The sequence below is a fragment of the Empidonax traillii genome, unplaced genomic scaffold (genome assembly GCF_003031625.1).
Source record: "Empidonax traillii isolate 1590-97213 ecotype Southwest subspecies unplaced genomic scaffold, ASM303162v1 scaffold37:size1818073, whole genome shotgun sequence".
NCBI classification, from domain to species: Eukaryota; Metazoa; Chordata; class Aves; order Passeriformes; family Tyrannidae; genus Empidonax; species Empidonax traillii.
The window spans coordinates 377,166-392,821 of record NW_020955230.1 but is presented as its reverse complement, the minus strand read 5'-3'; the positions used below and the strand labels follow the sequence as shown (position 1 = coordinate 392,821).

The window sequence follows — 15,656 nt, the reverse complement described above, 5'->3', positions numbered from 1 at the left end:
GCTGGTTACAAAAAAGTAATAAAAATACTGTAAAAAGAAAAGGGAAAAATGGTGCCTGCTTCTGAATCCCCTAACATTTGATTTTTCCTATATAATAGGAAGAATCAAATGATCACTGTAATTTCCCTGTTTACTGTGCTTCAGTGTCAGCTGAGGGTGCACCTGTGTCCACCTCCACCCCTCCACCTGTACATTAACGCCACACAGACTCAAGTGAGTGAAACATTTTGGATAGAAGTTAATTAGCCAGCACAATGCACACCAGACCATCTCAAAACAAAGCCAAATGGAAATCTTCCCATCAGCTTCTGAGGGCTCATCCAGCTCTCCTTTCCTGCAGCAGGGCATATCCAAGAGGTTCAGCACCATATCCCAGCTCCCTGACAGCTTGCAGGGACAGAGATGGCTGCGTGGTATGGGGGTGGCACACACTCCTGCTTGTACCAGCAGGGTGTTTTGTGCTCCAGGGATGCAAGGTGCTCATCAGTGGCTTAATGGAACTACAGAGAGCTCAGGACTGAGCGGTGAACATCAGGGCTGCTTTGAAACCCTGTCTACAGCCAAATCCAAGTCCCAAGGCCGGCTGCATGCAAATGTTTGGTTGCAGTGCCCCACAAAAGTGGCACGTAACAATCGCTGTGTTATGCCTCTTTCAGTTCTTCATGGAGCTGTCCATAATTTCTAGGAGCAATGTTATTAGCTTGCTGTGACAGCTATGAAGCACTTGGGGCCAGATTGTGAACTTCTGAGTCACACTGACGAGGAGTCCCTTGCACAAACAGCTTTGCTTGAGTGTGACTCCCTTAATAAATGAATCATCTATCAGCGCTGCCTACTCAAGCTTAAATCTTTCTCCCGGTTCTGCTGCTACTTCTACCATCTGCACATCCTCTCTCCATGGTGGTGAGAACAAATTTGACTGATTGACAGAGTTTTGGGGAAAATGAGGAGATCCTCAGGGCCAGATCAGAAGTAAAGAGAAGTTGCTGATGTCCAAAGCTCAAATCCTAAAGTCACTGTGCCTGAACCTGTCCCCATTCATTAGGAAATCCCTTCTGGGTACCTATTGGAATGACGCTGTGTGTTTCCCAGTGACCTTCGTCTGACTCCTGGAACCCTGAAATCCTAACCAGAAGATGTCTGACCCTGGGTCCCAAAGCATCAGGAGGGGCTATGTCCAGAGACGCCCTGGTGCATATCTCTCCCCATAATCTCAGTAACAAGTTTGAAAAAAGGCTTCCACAAATCACACTCACTCACACCAAGACCTTACACCCTTCCCAAGAAGCCCCTTCAGCAGCATTAAACTTCTACCTGTCTTTGACCTAATCCCTGTTCCCTTTACTGCTTCCTAGGTGTTAGCTTCAGCAATTTCCCGAGAGGTCTGCAACAAAGACGGTGCACTTTTGAGGGGTAAAATTCTTTTTTGGGGAAAAATTACTCACTTGAAGTAACCATCCTTAGCCAGGGACGAAGACAGCCCTGTTAATTCAGCCCTAATTTGGGCAAGGAGTTTCACTCTGTGCTTGGTGATTCCAGCTCTATATACAGTGCTTTCCTAAAAAATACAATTCCCTTGCTCTTATGCTTCTGGAATCACAAACAGTAAAGAGACAGGGAAGGGCGTCTCTTCTTTCTCTTCTCAATTCAGCTTATTTTCTCTTTTGTCTCCCTGTGTCACTGACATGTATGTTTCTAGTGTTCTTGCTTCCTCTTCTTGTTTTCTTCTTTCTCTTTTCTCTGGATTCTTTCAGATGTTCAGAACAAACTGAAATGTACAGCTATTTGTATTGCAGTCAGAGTTGGTGCACTCTCTCTGGTTCAACCAAACTGAGAAGACAACCTTTCCCCTCTTTAAAAGCCCTTCAGTAGGATTACGGTCTGATTCTTTCTTAGAACGTAAATCTAGATTTTTAAAAGAAACCTTTTTTCTTCCATTTTTATGCTGTTTACAATAACATGTAAATTCTAGTCAAGTTATGCCTGCTTTTCTTTCACATTTAAAAATTACGTGGGAATCAAAGGAGGAAAACAATAGAACATGAGATAAACTGTAACTAGATCCAACATAGCCTAAAGTTCTAAAACTGTGTGGTTTTAATATTTTGTGGGCTTAAATAGTGAATAACTCATTAAATAAACCCTAAATGAGAACATATGGAAGTAGTCTTTGAATTTAATCATGAGCACTGCAATGAGTAACAATGCATTACAAGATCCTTTGTTGTTTTCTCGTTTCCATAGCTCTGCTTCCATTTTTGTGGAAAGACGGTGTGCTTTCTCTGCCTTTCATGAACAAATGCTTGTGCGAAATTATACTGAATACCCCAACTTACTTTTCTTTGTTAATCATCTGTTCTGTACAGTAACTCATGTATTTGTATAGTATCTGATAGAAAGTTGTCTTTAAATTTACCTACTTTAGGTCAAATTTTAATTTTTACTTAGTGGATTAAGCTGAGTAGTCTTTGGTGTTTTTTCTGATAATGCCTATTGTTCAGTAAAGTAATAATCAATTATGTCATATTTTAATTACTAATTATTGACAGGAGTTTGTGCAGTGTGTTATGAAAGACCTCCTCCACCACAGCAGTGAGGAAAGCATTGCTGTGTGAACACCCAGAAAAGGAAAAACCCCCACAAACCACAAAAGAAAATACCACGTATGATATTAAATTCTGTATTAACTCAGCTTTTTTCCATCAGAGAATCAGAATGAGATGGGCAATGAGAAAATCTTATTACTGACCAGCTCTGAAAGAGTGCTATCCCACTGGAGTTCTTGCTCTTTTTTCAACAAGACTTCAAAATTAAGGATCCAGAGGAGAGAACTGAAGTAAAAATATTCTCACCACTTACTGCATTCTGAAAATAGATTTTTTGCAGCTGTGGTTAACTGAATTCTCCGTAAACATTGTAATGCCAATAAAGAGACTAGTTCTTTTTTTATCTTTCACTGCCCTATGCTTCTGAGCATGCAAAGCCTGTTGACAGTGGAACTATCCTTAAAGAATTCTCCCTTGGTATGTAGGCTGCCATGCTCTGGTCTGCACGACTGGCTATCTTTAGTGGTGTTTTAAACAGCATTTATGGTGACTCTGACAGTTTATGGGACAACGGTGAACTGTGGTATCATCAAGAGTGCAACATGCAGAGGAAACAGACCCTGAGCATTAAACAAAGAGAAAAAATACAAAATATAAAAGGTGTCAATACAACTCCCAAATGCTATGCCAAATTGCTTCCACAAGACTTGAGGGCTTTCCGACAATAAATACGAATATAAACAAGGACTCGTTTCCCTTCAACACACATCGTTTATGAACTTAAGGGCAACAGAGAGTTTGGCATCAGCTGACAGCACAAACGAACCACAAAAACCGCAATACTCTCACAGCTGACAATGGTCAACACAAGAGCACAAGTAAAACCATTTTCAAAGTAACAACCTGAGGACATTGTACAGTGTTGGAGAAAAGCCTGTGAGAGGCAGGAGCCTGAATCAGTTAGTAAATGCTTTTTCACAGAGGACTTACAATGAGGAGACCTCTGGTGTGATGCTAGGACCAGGAGGCTGCCAGAAAAATGCAGTTATGCCTTTGAAATCTGTGTTCAAATGAATTAATGGCTCTACATCACATCTGGCTATGGAGCAAAACTGTTAGCTGCACAAAGCTTTTTTTACATGAGTTGGAAATGTAAAAGGGCTCCCATTTTATAGCAGATCAGTGGCCCAAATTGTGCAAGTTTCAAAAGCTCACCATGAGCAAAACTGCACTGAAACCTCTGGCTGAAAGAGAAGCAACTGACCATTTGTTTGCACGTCCTCTCAGTTTCTGTCCTTGTTTCCTCTCAAGGCACCTCTCATAAAGCCTCTTGAAGTGTACAAAAGGTATGTGCCACATACCTCAGTGTGAGGTGGGGAGGGTTGGTAATCACAGGGAGAAACAGAACACATATTCCTAATCTACAGAGTAACTAGTACAAACTTCCAACATTTGGATAAAAACAGATCAACAACGACCATTTGGATTACTGAAGCCTGTAGCCAAGCATGTGTTGCAGTTTTTTGCTGGAAAATGAAATTATTAAAACATTTTTTTCCATCTGACTGCAATTTTGGCTTGAAGAAGGAAAGAAAGAAGTGTCTTTGGGCATTTAGTTGGACAGAAGCCTTTTTTCCACATCTCCATTCCCTTGATGTAATTTCTGCCTGCCCTCACTGGTGCTTTGCATAGCCAGTGTCTTGCAGGTTAGTGTGACTTCTGAGGGCACTGTACTCACAGTGGTATTCTTGTCTATTTCCAAAAGGGAAAGATCTGTAATTCCCTAGCATCGTTTGTTTGATATACATAAACTAGAAAGCTGTTAAAAACAAAACAAAGCAAACTTAATTACTTCAAAAACAAACAAAAAAAATTTAAGTGTTTATGGTCAGTTTCTTTTTACAGCATCTGTTCTGAGGCTGAGCTTAATACTTCCCCGGGAAAGTCATAGTTTAACCTAAAACTCTGACCTGATTTATTTATTTGTTTGACCTCCTCTGAAGTCATAGCAGTAATCAGTGCTAGCAGTGCTAGTTCCTCAGGAAGCCAGATAAAGCACGGAGTGGCTAGGCAGGGACTGATGATTTGCAATTACTTTATTCTATTTCGTTGCTGGGAAAAGATTCCTTTTCATGTTAACAGACATCAGAGGTGCTGATTTATGTGAAACCCACTGAAAATACTCCCTTAAGTTCAGAGAACACTGCTGTAAACAAGATCTCCCCTGTGTTGTGATAGTATCACCCACAAAATGGATATTATGGGCTATTCTTCCCAGTCTCTTGGCTCTAAACTCTAGTACTAGAAACAATATCATTATATTTATTTATGGTTCACATCCTCTGGATCTTTTCCCCTGTTCCATCCCTGGAAAAATTATTAATGACATTGGCAATCTTGGAATGAAAAAATAAAATGTTTCCCTTCAAACATATATAAGGGGTCATAAACCTTGCCTCAAGGGCATCACTGCTTGTGAGCTGCTGTCCCCAAACTAATGAGCTGTCAAAGCTTCACTGCAATTTGCATTCATGTAGGAGTAAAGAAATCCAGTGGTTTTTTTGTTTGCTGAATGACAGTGTTAAATTGTTACTTTTGCTTACTGAGTGTGAAAATTTACCGGAGTGACAGCAAACTGGGAAAAGTAAACAGCTTTTTTCCCAGGTCACAACAGTGCCTGGATTTCCTGTTAGTCTATGTTAGTAATTAAATCACAGATAAAAATGAAAAAAATGTGTCCCATTTTAGTCCTTGAATCCTCCCTTGAAGCCATATGTGTGTTCTGCCACACACAATCCTGAACCTCCAGAATAAGCTGTTGTTTGTGAGGAACAAGTATCACACCTTGTGATGGTTTTTGTCTTTAGATTTTTTTTTAATGAGAAATGAATTTTTAAAGATCCTCAGACAACCATAAAACTCTTGAAAACACAATCTCTAGGTATCTTAGATGACTGTAGTTGCCTATCTGAGACACCGGATTTCCTCTTGTTTTTATATGTTTGAAGTATTGCTGTCATCAAATATCACAGAGACAACAGGCAGTATTACTGAAATGTGTTTCAGTTCTGGATCCTTATCTTCCTTTCCATTTTAAGTATTGCTTTTTGCCATGCTAGGGAAGATTTGCTCAATGATCAATGTGCTTTTCAGTTACTACAAACAGCTGCCTATTACAGCCTTATGCATGAAGTAATAATGTTAACATTCAGCAGAAGTGCAAAACGTTGCATATGTACATTCCTGTCCTGGTGTAATGTAGAAAATTAGACTTTGCTAGACATTACTATCTTAAAACCATCTCCCAAAAGAATCTAATTACTGAGGAGGAGCAGTATGAGAACACTGGGTTTGTTAGCATGTTCGCTATGCAGACAGTGGGAAATGCTCTTCAAGGGCAAAAAAGTTTGGGGTCTGCTTCTGTCCCTGCCTGGAAGAAAACCAACTGCAGGCAGCCCCCTGGGGTGTACTGCAGTGGTTTTGTGGGAGGGAGAACACTCTGCCCAAGAATCAGTGGGAAGGGTGACCCCAGGGATGCCACTTCAGAAGTAGGGTTCAGTATTAGTCTTCTCTTCCTCTCTGGGCCTATCAGCCAAATCTGTCTCATCTACAATGATGTCTTTTACAGTTGCCTCCTGTAAAATCACCACTCAGTAGAAGTTGCCAATCTGCAGTGCCAGGACTGTAGAGCCAAGAAGGTGAGAGGTCCATGGCATGCTAATTTCATGCCAACATGGGACTGTAACATAGAATCTCTGCCTACAGCAGAGGCTGCTGAGGCCAATATCTCCAGGCTTTCCTGTGTCCAATATGCTGTTGGAAAGCCTGTAACTCTAGGAAGTATGCAAGGTAAGGCTGCTAGAGCACTGCCTCCAGAGTTAGCCTTAAAATGGTATTTATTAAGTGAAAATATGAAAAAGAGTGCTCAGAAAGGTGTGAGCCCTTTCAGGCCAATGTTGAGAGACTAATGGACTTGTAATACCCTCTGGCCTTTGAGTAAGGCTGAAATTTTTTTTAAATCCACAGAGCCTTGAAAAGTAATTTTTTCAGCTCAGCTGGAAAAAAAAATGGACTCTGTTCAGCATGGATTCAATGTCAGGCATTGGTTTCACTGTCGCGAAGAAAATGCCTCGTAAAGTCTGCTCAAGAACAAAGCCTAGACTTGGATATACTGATCCACTTGTCTCCCTGCTGAGAACAATTTGAAATTTTATCAGGACTTTTGAAGGCTAAGGAAAGCAGCAATGAATCTAACCTTGTGCTACATGTATTTAACACATCTTGGATTAAGACGCTTTGGATGCACTTAGATCCATATCTAAGATGGAAGAGAAAATAATTCTAAGAGACAGAGCAAGGAAATGCTGGATTCAGGATCTGATCTTCAGGGAGCTTTGGCTACTGCATCCAGCACCACTGCGAGTGCAGTTGCAACGCTGGTAGATGTAACTGAGCAAACTTGGATACAACTGGCACCAAAAGTGCATCAACAGTAGTATTTGGTGGCACTGATTATCCCTGACTTTCTGAGAGACCTGAATTAAATGAGTTTTGCTAAGGTAGAGAAAACTAGCTGAGTAGTTAAAGGGGCTACAAGAGAGCTGAAGAGGGGATTTTTACAAGGGGATGTGGTGACAGGACAAGGGGCAATGACTTCAAATTGACAGAAGGTAAGGTTAGATTAGATGTTGGGAAGAAATCCTCAATTGTGAGGTTGGTTACTCACTGATATAGGTTGCCCAGAGAAGCTGTGGATGCCCCATTCCTTTAAGTGTTCAAAGCCAAACAGGATGGAGATATGAACAACCTGGTTTGGTGGAAGGCGTCCCTGCCTGTGGCAGGGGGTTGGAACAAGATGGTCTCTGATGTTGCTTCCAACCCAAACCATTCTGATTCAGGCCAGCACACAACAGTCACATCTTCACTTACAGACTAGGAGCTCTCTTTTCTGTCGCAATCTAACATGCAAAAAAGTCCCACAGAAATCTAAACAGGGATCCAGGCTAAGATCTGTATTTGCTTTTGCAAAGAAAATTCAGCTAGTAATATTTTTTTCTGATTATATTTTGAGAGCAATACTAAGCTACCCCTTTTTATATAAAACAACTGCTTATCTTGACTATTTAAAAGGCAGCTTCTACCATTTTATTTAGGACTTCCCTTCCCCAGACCACACAGAACAGAGCATCTTTTTTCAACTATTTTACCTGAAATGACTCCTGGTATCAAAGACACAGTTACAAAATACTGAACTATCTTTTTTCTAGGGTATGTAACACTAAGTTGCCATTTCAGTATTAAAAAGTTTAACTCCCCTTGGATACAACTATTGCTTGTGCCTAAAACTGTCAAACACAAGGAGTTCAGTTTCTACTACTTTAGTTACACAACCAAACAAACACACTAGGCTGTAGTTTCTACTACTTTAGCTGAGCAACCAGCAAAAATCTGATAGAGCAGCGACGTATGAACTAGGAGTACAGAAATCCCTGATGCTTTAGACATCTCAGTGTGAAGTCAAGTTACAGAGCACAACTTCCCTGAGAAGCGTCATCGGAAGAAACACCTACAATGCCCATACACAGAGAGACCACTGCATTTAGACCAATAACAAACACACCGAAATCTGGTTTAAGCCTTTCCTCTTTTTTTCTAACAACCTTCTGCTGATTTGCAAAGCGTGCCCTGGACCCGTTCTCTGCTTTACAACTTAACGCGGCGTACGACTTTCGGCTCACAACTTCGCTTGTACCACCGAGCTCTGTCTGCCTCTCCAGAGAGAGGATTCCTGTCCCCCGCCACTCCCGAGCTGAGAGCCAGGGATAACGCGGGAGGGGGAGCCAGAGGACGGACGGACCCAGAACGATGCCAGTAGTCCGAGCACTTCTCCCCAGCCACAGCTCGGTCCGAGTCCTCCCACCGCGACCCCTGCCCATCTCCCCTGGTCGGACCCCAACCCTGCATCACAGGGTATCTGGGAGGCACGGCACTGCCCCTATCGTCCCCCTCATCCTTACCAGGCTCCGCCGAGGGAATTCGCCCAACACGATGCTGACCACCGGGATGCGCAGCGCCGCCGAGATGAAGTCCAGCTCCAGCATCTCCCCGCGGCTCTGCGGGAAGGCAAGGATGGCCGAGACCCCCTGCACCACCACGGTGTGGCAGAGGCTCTGCAGGAAGGAGACTGGGTCGTTGCTCCACGAGGCGCTGGGCGAAGAGAAGGGAAAGAGGGGCAGGTCGCCCAGCCCCGCCTCGATCGCCATCACCACCTCCAGGGACAGGTTGTAGGGCAGCAGCCCGGGCACGCCGTTCAGGTTGGCCACAGCAAGCAGCAGCGCGTCCCGCGGCGAAGGGGGCGGCCGCCGCTCGCCCCCCGGGCCGCCCCCTGTTCGCCGGCCCCGCGGCCCCTCGGGGCGCCCGCCCGGCACCTCCCCGGGCCAGGCGGCGGCGGCGGCGGGGGCGGCGCGGGGCTGCAGGTGCGTGGCCCCCACCCGTACCGTGTGCCCGATGCGCCGCAGGATCTGGCAGGGCTGCGGATGGGACGCGGAGCCGGGCATCGCCGCCAGCACCAGCGCGCAGGGTGGCAGCAGCAGCAGGCACGCCCGGCCCAGGACTCCGCGCACCCCTGGCCGACACATGGCCGGGAGTCCCCCGCCGCCGCCGCCGCCACCTCCCCCGGCCCCGCCACCCGCATCAGCCGCCCCGCGGGCAGGCGGCAGCGGCATCAGCGGCGGCGGGCGAGCCCCGCGCAGAGCCGCCCCCGCCACCGCCCATGGGGCCGCCGCCGCCGCGCCCCCGCCCCCGCCTCGGGGCTGCGGGGAAGGTTCGGCCCCCGGACCGCCCCCCTCAGCTCCGCGGCGGAACTCGCACCTGCGACTCTCGGCACTCGCTCCGCCCGGGCGCTCGGTCCGCCCGGCTGTCCCGCCGGCAGCGGTATGCTGCGCTGCCCCGTCCCTGCCCTGCCCTGCCCGGCCTCCCCTCCGCTTCTCCCGACGAGCAGCGGCACGGTCCCGCTCCACGCTCCGAGCCCATAGGGCGCGTCCCTGCCTGGCTCCGCCGCCCCGCGTTCCTGACCCCGCTCCCCGCCCCACAGCGGCTCCCCGCCTGCACACCCCGGCCCGGCTCCCTGCCTCGGAGCCCTGCCCTCGTCCCCCGCAGCCCTCGGAGCGCTCCGGAGCCGGGCAAAGTTGGCGGCGCGGCCGCGGGCGATCGCTGGGTTGCGCTGCGCTCCCGCCGGGAGGGACCCGAGTGGCGGTCCCGCTCGGCTCCGCCCCGGGCCGCCGGGACTCGCCGCCCCGGGCCGCCCAGGGGAGGAAGGGATTTGGGGAGGCCACTCGCTTGCAGCCCCGGGGAGCGTCCAGGGACAGCCCCGACGCAGCCCCTCGCCCGGGCATGTCGTGGAGTCCCCCCGCACGGCGCCAGAGCAACGGAGCAGTTTTCCGTGCCCCGGGGATGCGAATGGAAGGTGGGGCTCCAGTCCCACTCTGACTGGGACGGAGGGGGCCGCCGTGTAGGGAAACCGCCGTGTAGGGGAAACCGGCGGTGGTTGCGTTCCTGTACGCTGCTGCTTCAAACTGAGTCGTTTTCCGACATGGGGTACCCGATATCCCTCATCCGCAAGCCTTGGACACTGTCTAACATGGCTTTTATGACAGAACACTCTTATCCTTAGGGAAAACAGAGCAAAGCAGAGATGAGCGTTTGTGTAGGCGTCTGAAAAGGTTTGGGGAAAGCCCCATCCTTATCGTGGTTGTGATTGAAGCCTGGGCTGCCGGAGCCGTGCTGACCCAGGGTCTGAGACTCTAATACTGTGACTGGGGCACTGACACGCTCCGCAGTGCCTCTCTGCTCCGTGGTGTGTCTCCAGGATCCCAGAGGAAGCGCTCTCTCAGCTACGCTGCCCGTCATCTCACCGCGCTCCCCCGGCAGTGAGGTGGAGGTGGAGGCTGCCTGCTTGAATACGCTTGAATGTGTTTTCTGCCCATGGGACTCCTGTCATCTTTGCCTGTTTCATTCAGCCCTGTCTGAGTGCAATGTGCTTTCCTGCTGTCCCACGTGGAAGGATGGTTTGATACCTTCACTCCTGGAGCGTTTAGAAATCTTTTGAGAACTCCTTCAGCAGCGGTTCACCCTGATGTACCCTGAATGCTTTTACCTTAAAGAGCTCCTCTCTAGATATTAATCTTCTTTTCCCTTTCTTTGAGATCTATCTTCAGAGCTATTTATAAAGAAAAAGCAAATAATAGTCACAGAATGGTGGGGGTTGTAAATGACCTTTAAAGGCCACTTCCTTCAGCTTTCTTACTGTAACTGGGACATCTTCAAGTAGATCAGGTTGCTTAGAGCCTGACCTTGACTGTTTCTAGGGATGGTTCAGTCACTATCTCTCTTTACAACCTCTGACGGTGTTCTGCTGCTCTCGTATAAAAAAACATCCTTATGCTCCCTTTTTTTTTCTTCAGTTGGTACGCACAAAATCTGTAGAGAAGTTAACACTGTCCACCACACTGCATAAAAGAGATGGTTGCTGCCTCCCAACAGGTTTGAACTGTGTGTTTTCTGATTTAAATTCATATTTCTTTAGCTAGGGTTCACTACAGGTATACACAGTATTTAAAGTGAGATCTCACCAAAGTCTTAGATAGCTGTGCTGATGTTTCTCTGTCTCTTATGTCCTTATCCCCATCATGTTAGCACCTCATCGTACCTGCTTGCTGTTTGCATCTTCCTAATGATCTGCAAAGCTAGTGTTTCTCTCATACTACTCTCTCTAAATTGGTTTGCAAATTTGGCCAATTGCAAAATTGGTCACTAGGTGGAAAACTAGGAATGGCAGACTGGTAGTCTGTAGGCCAGGTCTGACTGTACCAGTTCTGCATGTAAAGGGGAGCTAATAATACTGTGTTTAATTGTTAATAACAATTTCCAATTGCCCCTTCTTCCTTTTTCTTGTAGTCTTATAATCACATTTTTCTTTCTTGATATCTTGCCTGGTCAGCCGGGGTTTCCTCCTTTCGCTTCTCATTTTTTTTTGAAGGAGTTGATCATATTAACACAGGTGTTCCAAGTCTTTTCCGTTAGCAATAAGGTATTGTTCTCAGAGAGAACTGGCTTTGAATATGGTAAATCTCACATGATGCAGAGCAAACTGATTTTTTTTTTTCTCCAAACCACATTAGTTGGCCTTCTGGTTGGGAGAATGAGCTCACTTGAGATCTGTACAACTCCGGAGGTGTTGTCTTTAACTGCATCCTATTTGTCAGGTTTGGAAAAAAACTGGTAAGCATGTAACTTTTCTGCTTTGCAGTTAGGTAATTGCTAGTTTGCATGTGGGAATTATTATGATAAGAAATGGTTGCTCTTCCGAGTCTTAACAAGCAGCCCTAAATTGTCATTAATTTGAAGCTTCATTATATACGCAGATCTTTCTCTGACTTTGGGGAACAAGTGGCATTATTTTAAAACCGTAAATGTTTCAGAAAATTTAGTCAACCTTATTATTGAAACAGCTCAAAAACTACACAAGAAATCAGTTAATAAAATGTAATTATTCAATATCTCCATATTTTGGTTTTTGTTTGCTTGTTTGTTTTTGAGGTTTCTTTGGGTTTTGTTTGTTTTTGTTTTGTTCTGGGGGGGTGGGGGGGTGGGGTTTGTTTATTTGTTTCTCATTTGTGGATGATCTATGACCAGATTGTACTGTACTTTTTTTGGTCATCATGCAGTGCTACTCTTGGGATTACTGCTGTAAAGAATTCCTTCTCCTGAGCTCATTTTTGAGCAAGTCATAGCAAGGGGTCACAGTTAGAAACCTGAAGTGTATGGAGTGGTCAAACTCCCATGATAATGTAATAATTTTGACTCAAATGGCTCTTGCTCTCGAAGCTTTCTTTTCATCTTGATTATTTATAACAATGAATTATTAATTTATCTGCTTTTCCATTTGCATTTATTTTTACTCTTTGTCTAAATATTCCTGTTAACAAAATTCTCTGTAATACCCCCAGTATAACAAAGTGCTTAAATACAGTTTTGGTGGTTTTTTTTAAAGAAGATATTTCACTCTTTAAGTGCTGTGCTGTAAGAGGTTGGAATATTTCCAGAAAGTGTTCTGAAAAAGGATAGAAACCCCACCAAAGTGTATTTATTTAAGCTGTGCCATTAATTTTTCTGCTTGATTTGCATAAATATGTGGAAAAGAGCACCATTAGTTTAGTCTAATAAAATAATTATAGACTGCTATGTGTCAGTTGCACCCTGCTTTTTAGGAATTCTACAGTCCCTCTTCCAAGGCTACTGGCAGAAGAAGAGATTTGACAGATTTGTTGACTTTTTTCATGTCCGTGCAAAGGACTGGCTGCCTATAACTCTCCCCTCCTTTTCCCTTTCTCATGGTGGTTGCTGCCATAGGAATGTCCATTCTGCTCTTCTCCTGTGTTATTCAACCGAAATAAGAAAAGGCAGATCCATGCAAATGGATGGACTTATTCCAAGATGGCTGTCACCTTGTGTAACTATGAGTAGAGCAGTGCTGGTGGCATTGATTGCTGGGGAATGCTGGCCACAGAATATATCCATCCTTGATCAGTGTCTGAGCATTACAGTTGAAGCTGGTAAAAACCCTTCAGCAATGAAAAATGCAGTAGGGAAATGTGATTAAGATCACTGCTTGTATTTCTCTTGCTGCTCTTTCCGCGTGCTCGGCTCACTGTCATTTCTTTGAAGTAGGGTTGGTTTGTTTGCTTTCTGGGCTGCAGAACATTTGTCCTATGTGTATCACAGCGACCTTCTGCAAAGCTTGTTCCCTCTGAGCAACTTGGCTGATTTGGAAGTAGGTTATCACAGTTCTCCCATTCATCTCTGTGTCATTCTGCTCCCAGTGCTCTGAGGGAAAAGCTCCAAGGGCTTGCCAGTGTGATAGTCAGATTGCTTAAAGTCGTATTCATCTGCCCCTCCTTTAGCTGCTCACATTTTCCAAAATGCCCGAGTCGCTATCTGAGATGGAGTATACCTTACACTGTCTCTTTAGCTCTAGAGTGGGTAAGAGATTTATTTTGGATCAGCCTGGAAATATTTTTTTTCTCCTTCACAACTATAATTAGACAATGAGAATCAAGGAAAAATAAACAGTTTGGGTAAAATTAATTCTTTCATTCACTAGAAATGAACTTATTTGTTTCTATTTAGAAGTCCCAAATTATATAAATGCAGTTTTAAGCATTTCAAAATGCTGTGTTTTTCATTTTCACTGCCATTTCCAGGAAAAAAAAAAATGTCATCCTACTTTCTGTCCTTCATACTCTATCACCAGCCAGAATAATTTGCAAATACTTTCAGATATCTAATACTGCATTAAGAATGGTAAATAGAGCATTATGTTTGAAAAACTTCATGTCACTGTAGTGGATCAAGAGTGCACTGGCTGTTCCAGACTTCCTGTGGGATGATGTTCCCTGAATTAGTCAGGCAAGGCCTAAGGCTTCTTATCTGCAGCACACATTGTGTACATTCTAAGTTATCTTTGCTGATGGAGATCTGCATAGCTGACATGAAGAAAGGCTTTGCTGGATGAAGGAGGAGGTCCTGTGGAGATAGGATATGAAGAATGAAACAAAGGTGTATGACTAACATTTTAAAGGATACTATAGCCAAAAAGTCACTTTTTCCTGATTAAGGGTAATTTAAAATTCCCATCCCTGCATATGCTAATAAGTTTAATTAAGTACTCTTACCACATGTATGACTATATGACTCAACTCTCCATCTCGGTTCTGCTATATATAAGAAGGAGGGTAATAAGACTGAGCTGCATATCAGGAGGGTAAAAATTTCACCTAGTTAGGAGGAAGACCCAAAAAGACCTTGGAGACAGATGACTGGCTACTTTCCTATCTCTTCTCCCAGGTGAGGACACCTTGGTAAACTTTTGCATACCATTACTATTACCCAGGTTAACACAGTATTATTGTTTTTATTAGGTCTCTATCATAGCTGATGCATTTATCCATGGCAATTCTGAATCTGTATTTCTTTTCCTTCAATAGGCTGCACTATTTATGAATCTGTGATTGTGATAATTCCCACAGAACATGATCAGACTGATGGTGCAGGTTTGCTTTCTGTCAGAAATAAAGCCTAGCCCCTTTGATCTCTGAGGACCAGCTGGAATTGATCATAAATGCACCGGTAAGGAAGCTTATTTTCTGCCAGATTTCATACCCTTAACACAATTCTTAATGCCTGCAAATATTCTTATGTGGGCAGGCCTGGTGTTAAATTCAAGCAATGTCTTTGAGGTCAAATGGGTTTTCACCAGGAGGGCTCTGTGCTTATTTACTACCCCACAAGAGAGGCTGAGACAGCTCTTGCTCCCTGAACAAAACTCCCACTTGTTTCTTTTGGCAGTATAAATCCAGACAGACTGATATTGTCAGGGAATGCTCAAGGAATGAGCGAGAAAAACATACAGTGAACCACTTTGTTTCTGTGGTCCCTTTTGAATAGAAGAGCAGCAGGAGACCCTGTAACATTGCCAGGTGGTGGCACACAGCCCACTAACCCCTCTGGCTTTGATAGTCTCCTCTCAAAAGCTAATGCCACCACAGAAAGATCTCAAGATATTCCAAGTACTCATAAACAAGATTGAAAAAGGAAAAAAGTCACTAGTGTTCAGTCACTAGTATGCTTCTACCACTGTGACTGATTAAAGGTACCCAAAGTAGGCACAAATATATTCTCGCTATAAGACCCTTATGCGCTGCCAGGATGAGGAAGGAAGTGTCCAGCTGCACTTGACAGCACCATTCCCCCTGTCAGTGTTGACAGTGTTGACCCGATGGACTGTTTTTATTACTCCCTGTCTGAGGTTGCAGTGTATATCTTTCTAAATAAGAAGCTGTGAAACCTTTATGAAGATCCTCATTTCGCATATATTTTGTCCCTGCCATTTGACACTTAGTAATGTTTTCCTCATTGCCAGTCCTTTTATAACACTCCCTGTTTTTCTCATCTTGGAGATACAATCATCCTGAGCAGAGGTACAACTAGTAGAGAAACACTGTAGTGGCTCGGTTTATTACTAAGCATCTGGATTAGTATCCTGATCCTTGC

General features: G+C 44.8%; 1 protein-coding gene across 1 annotated transcript in view; it reads right to left on the bottom strand.

Annotated features, from left to right (window-relative positions):
• The window catches only part of GRIN3A (glutamate ionotropic receptor NMDA type subunit 3A), a 66,771-nt gene extending 57,465 nt beyond the window's left edge, over nucleotides 1-9,306 (bottom strand). The window contains exon 1 of the mRNA XM_027877993.1: nucleotides 8,564-9,306. Within this exon, the coding sequence (XP_027733794.1) occupies nucleotides 8,564-9,271 (708 nt within the window). The 5' untranslated portion in view covers nucleotides 9,272-9,306. The remainder of the gene's footprint in view (nucleotides 1-8,563) is intronic.
• Nucleotides 9,307-15,656: the final 6,350 nt, after the last annotated feature.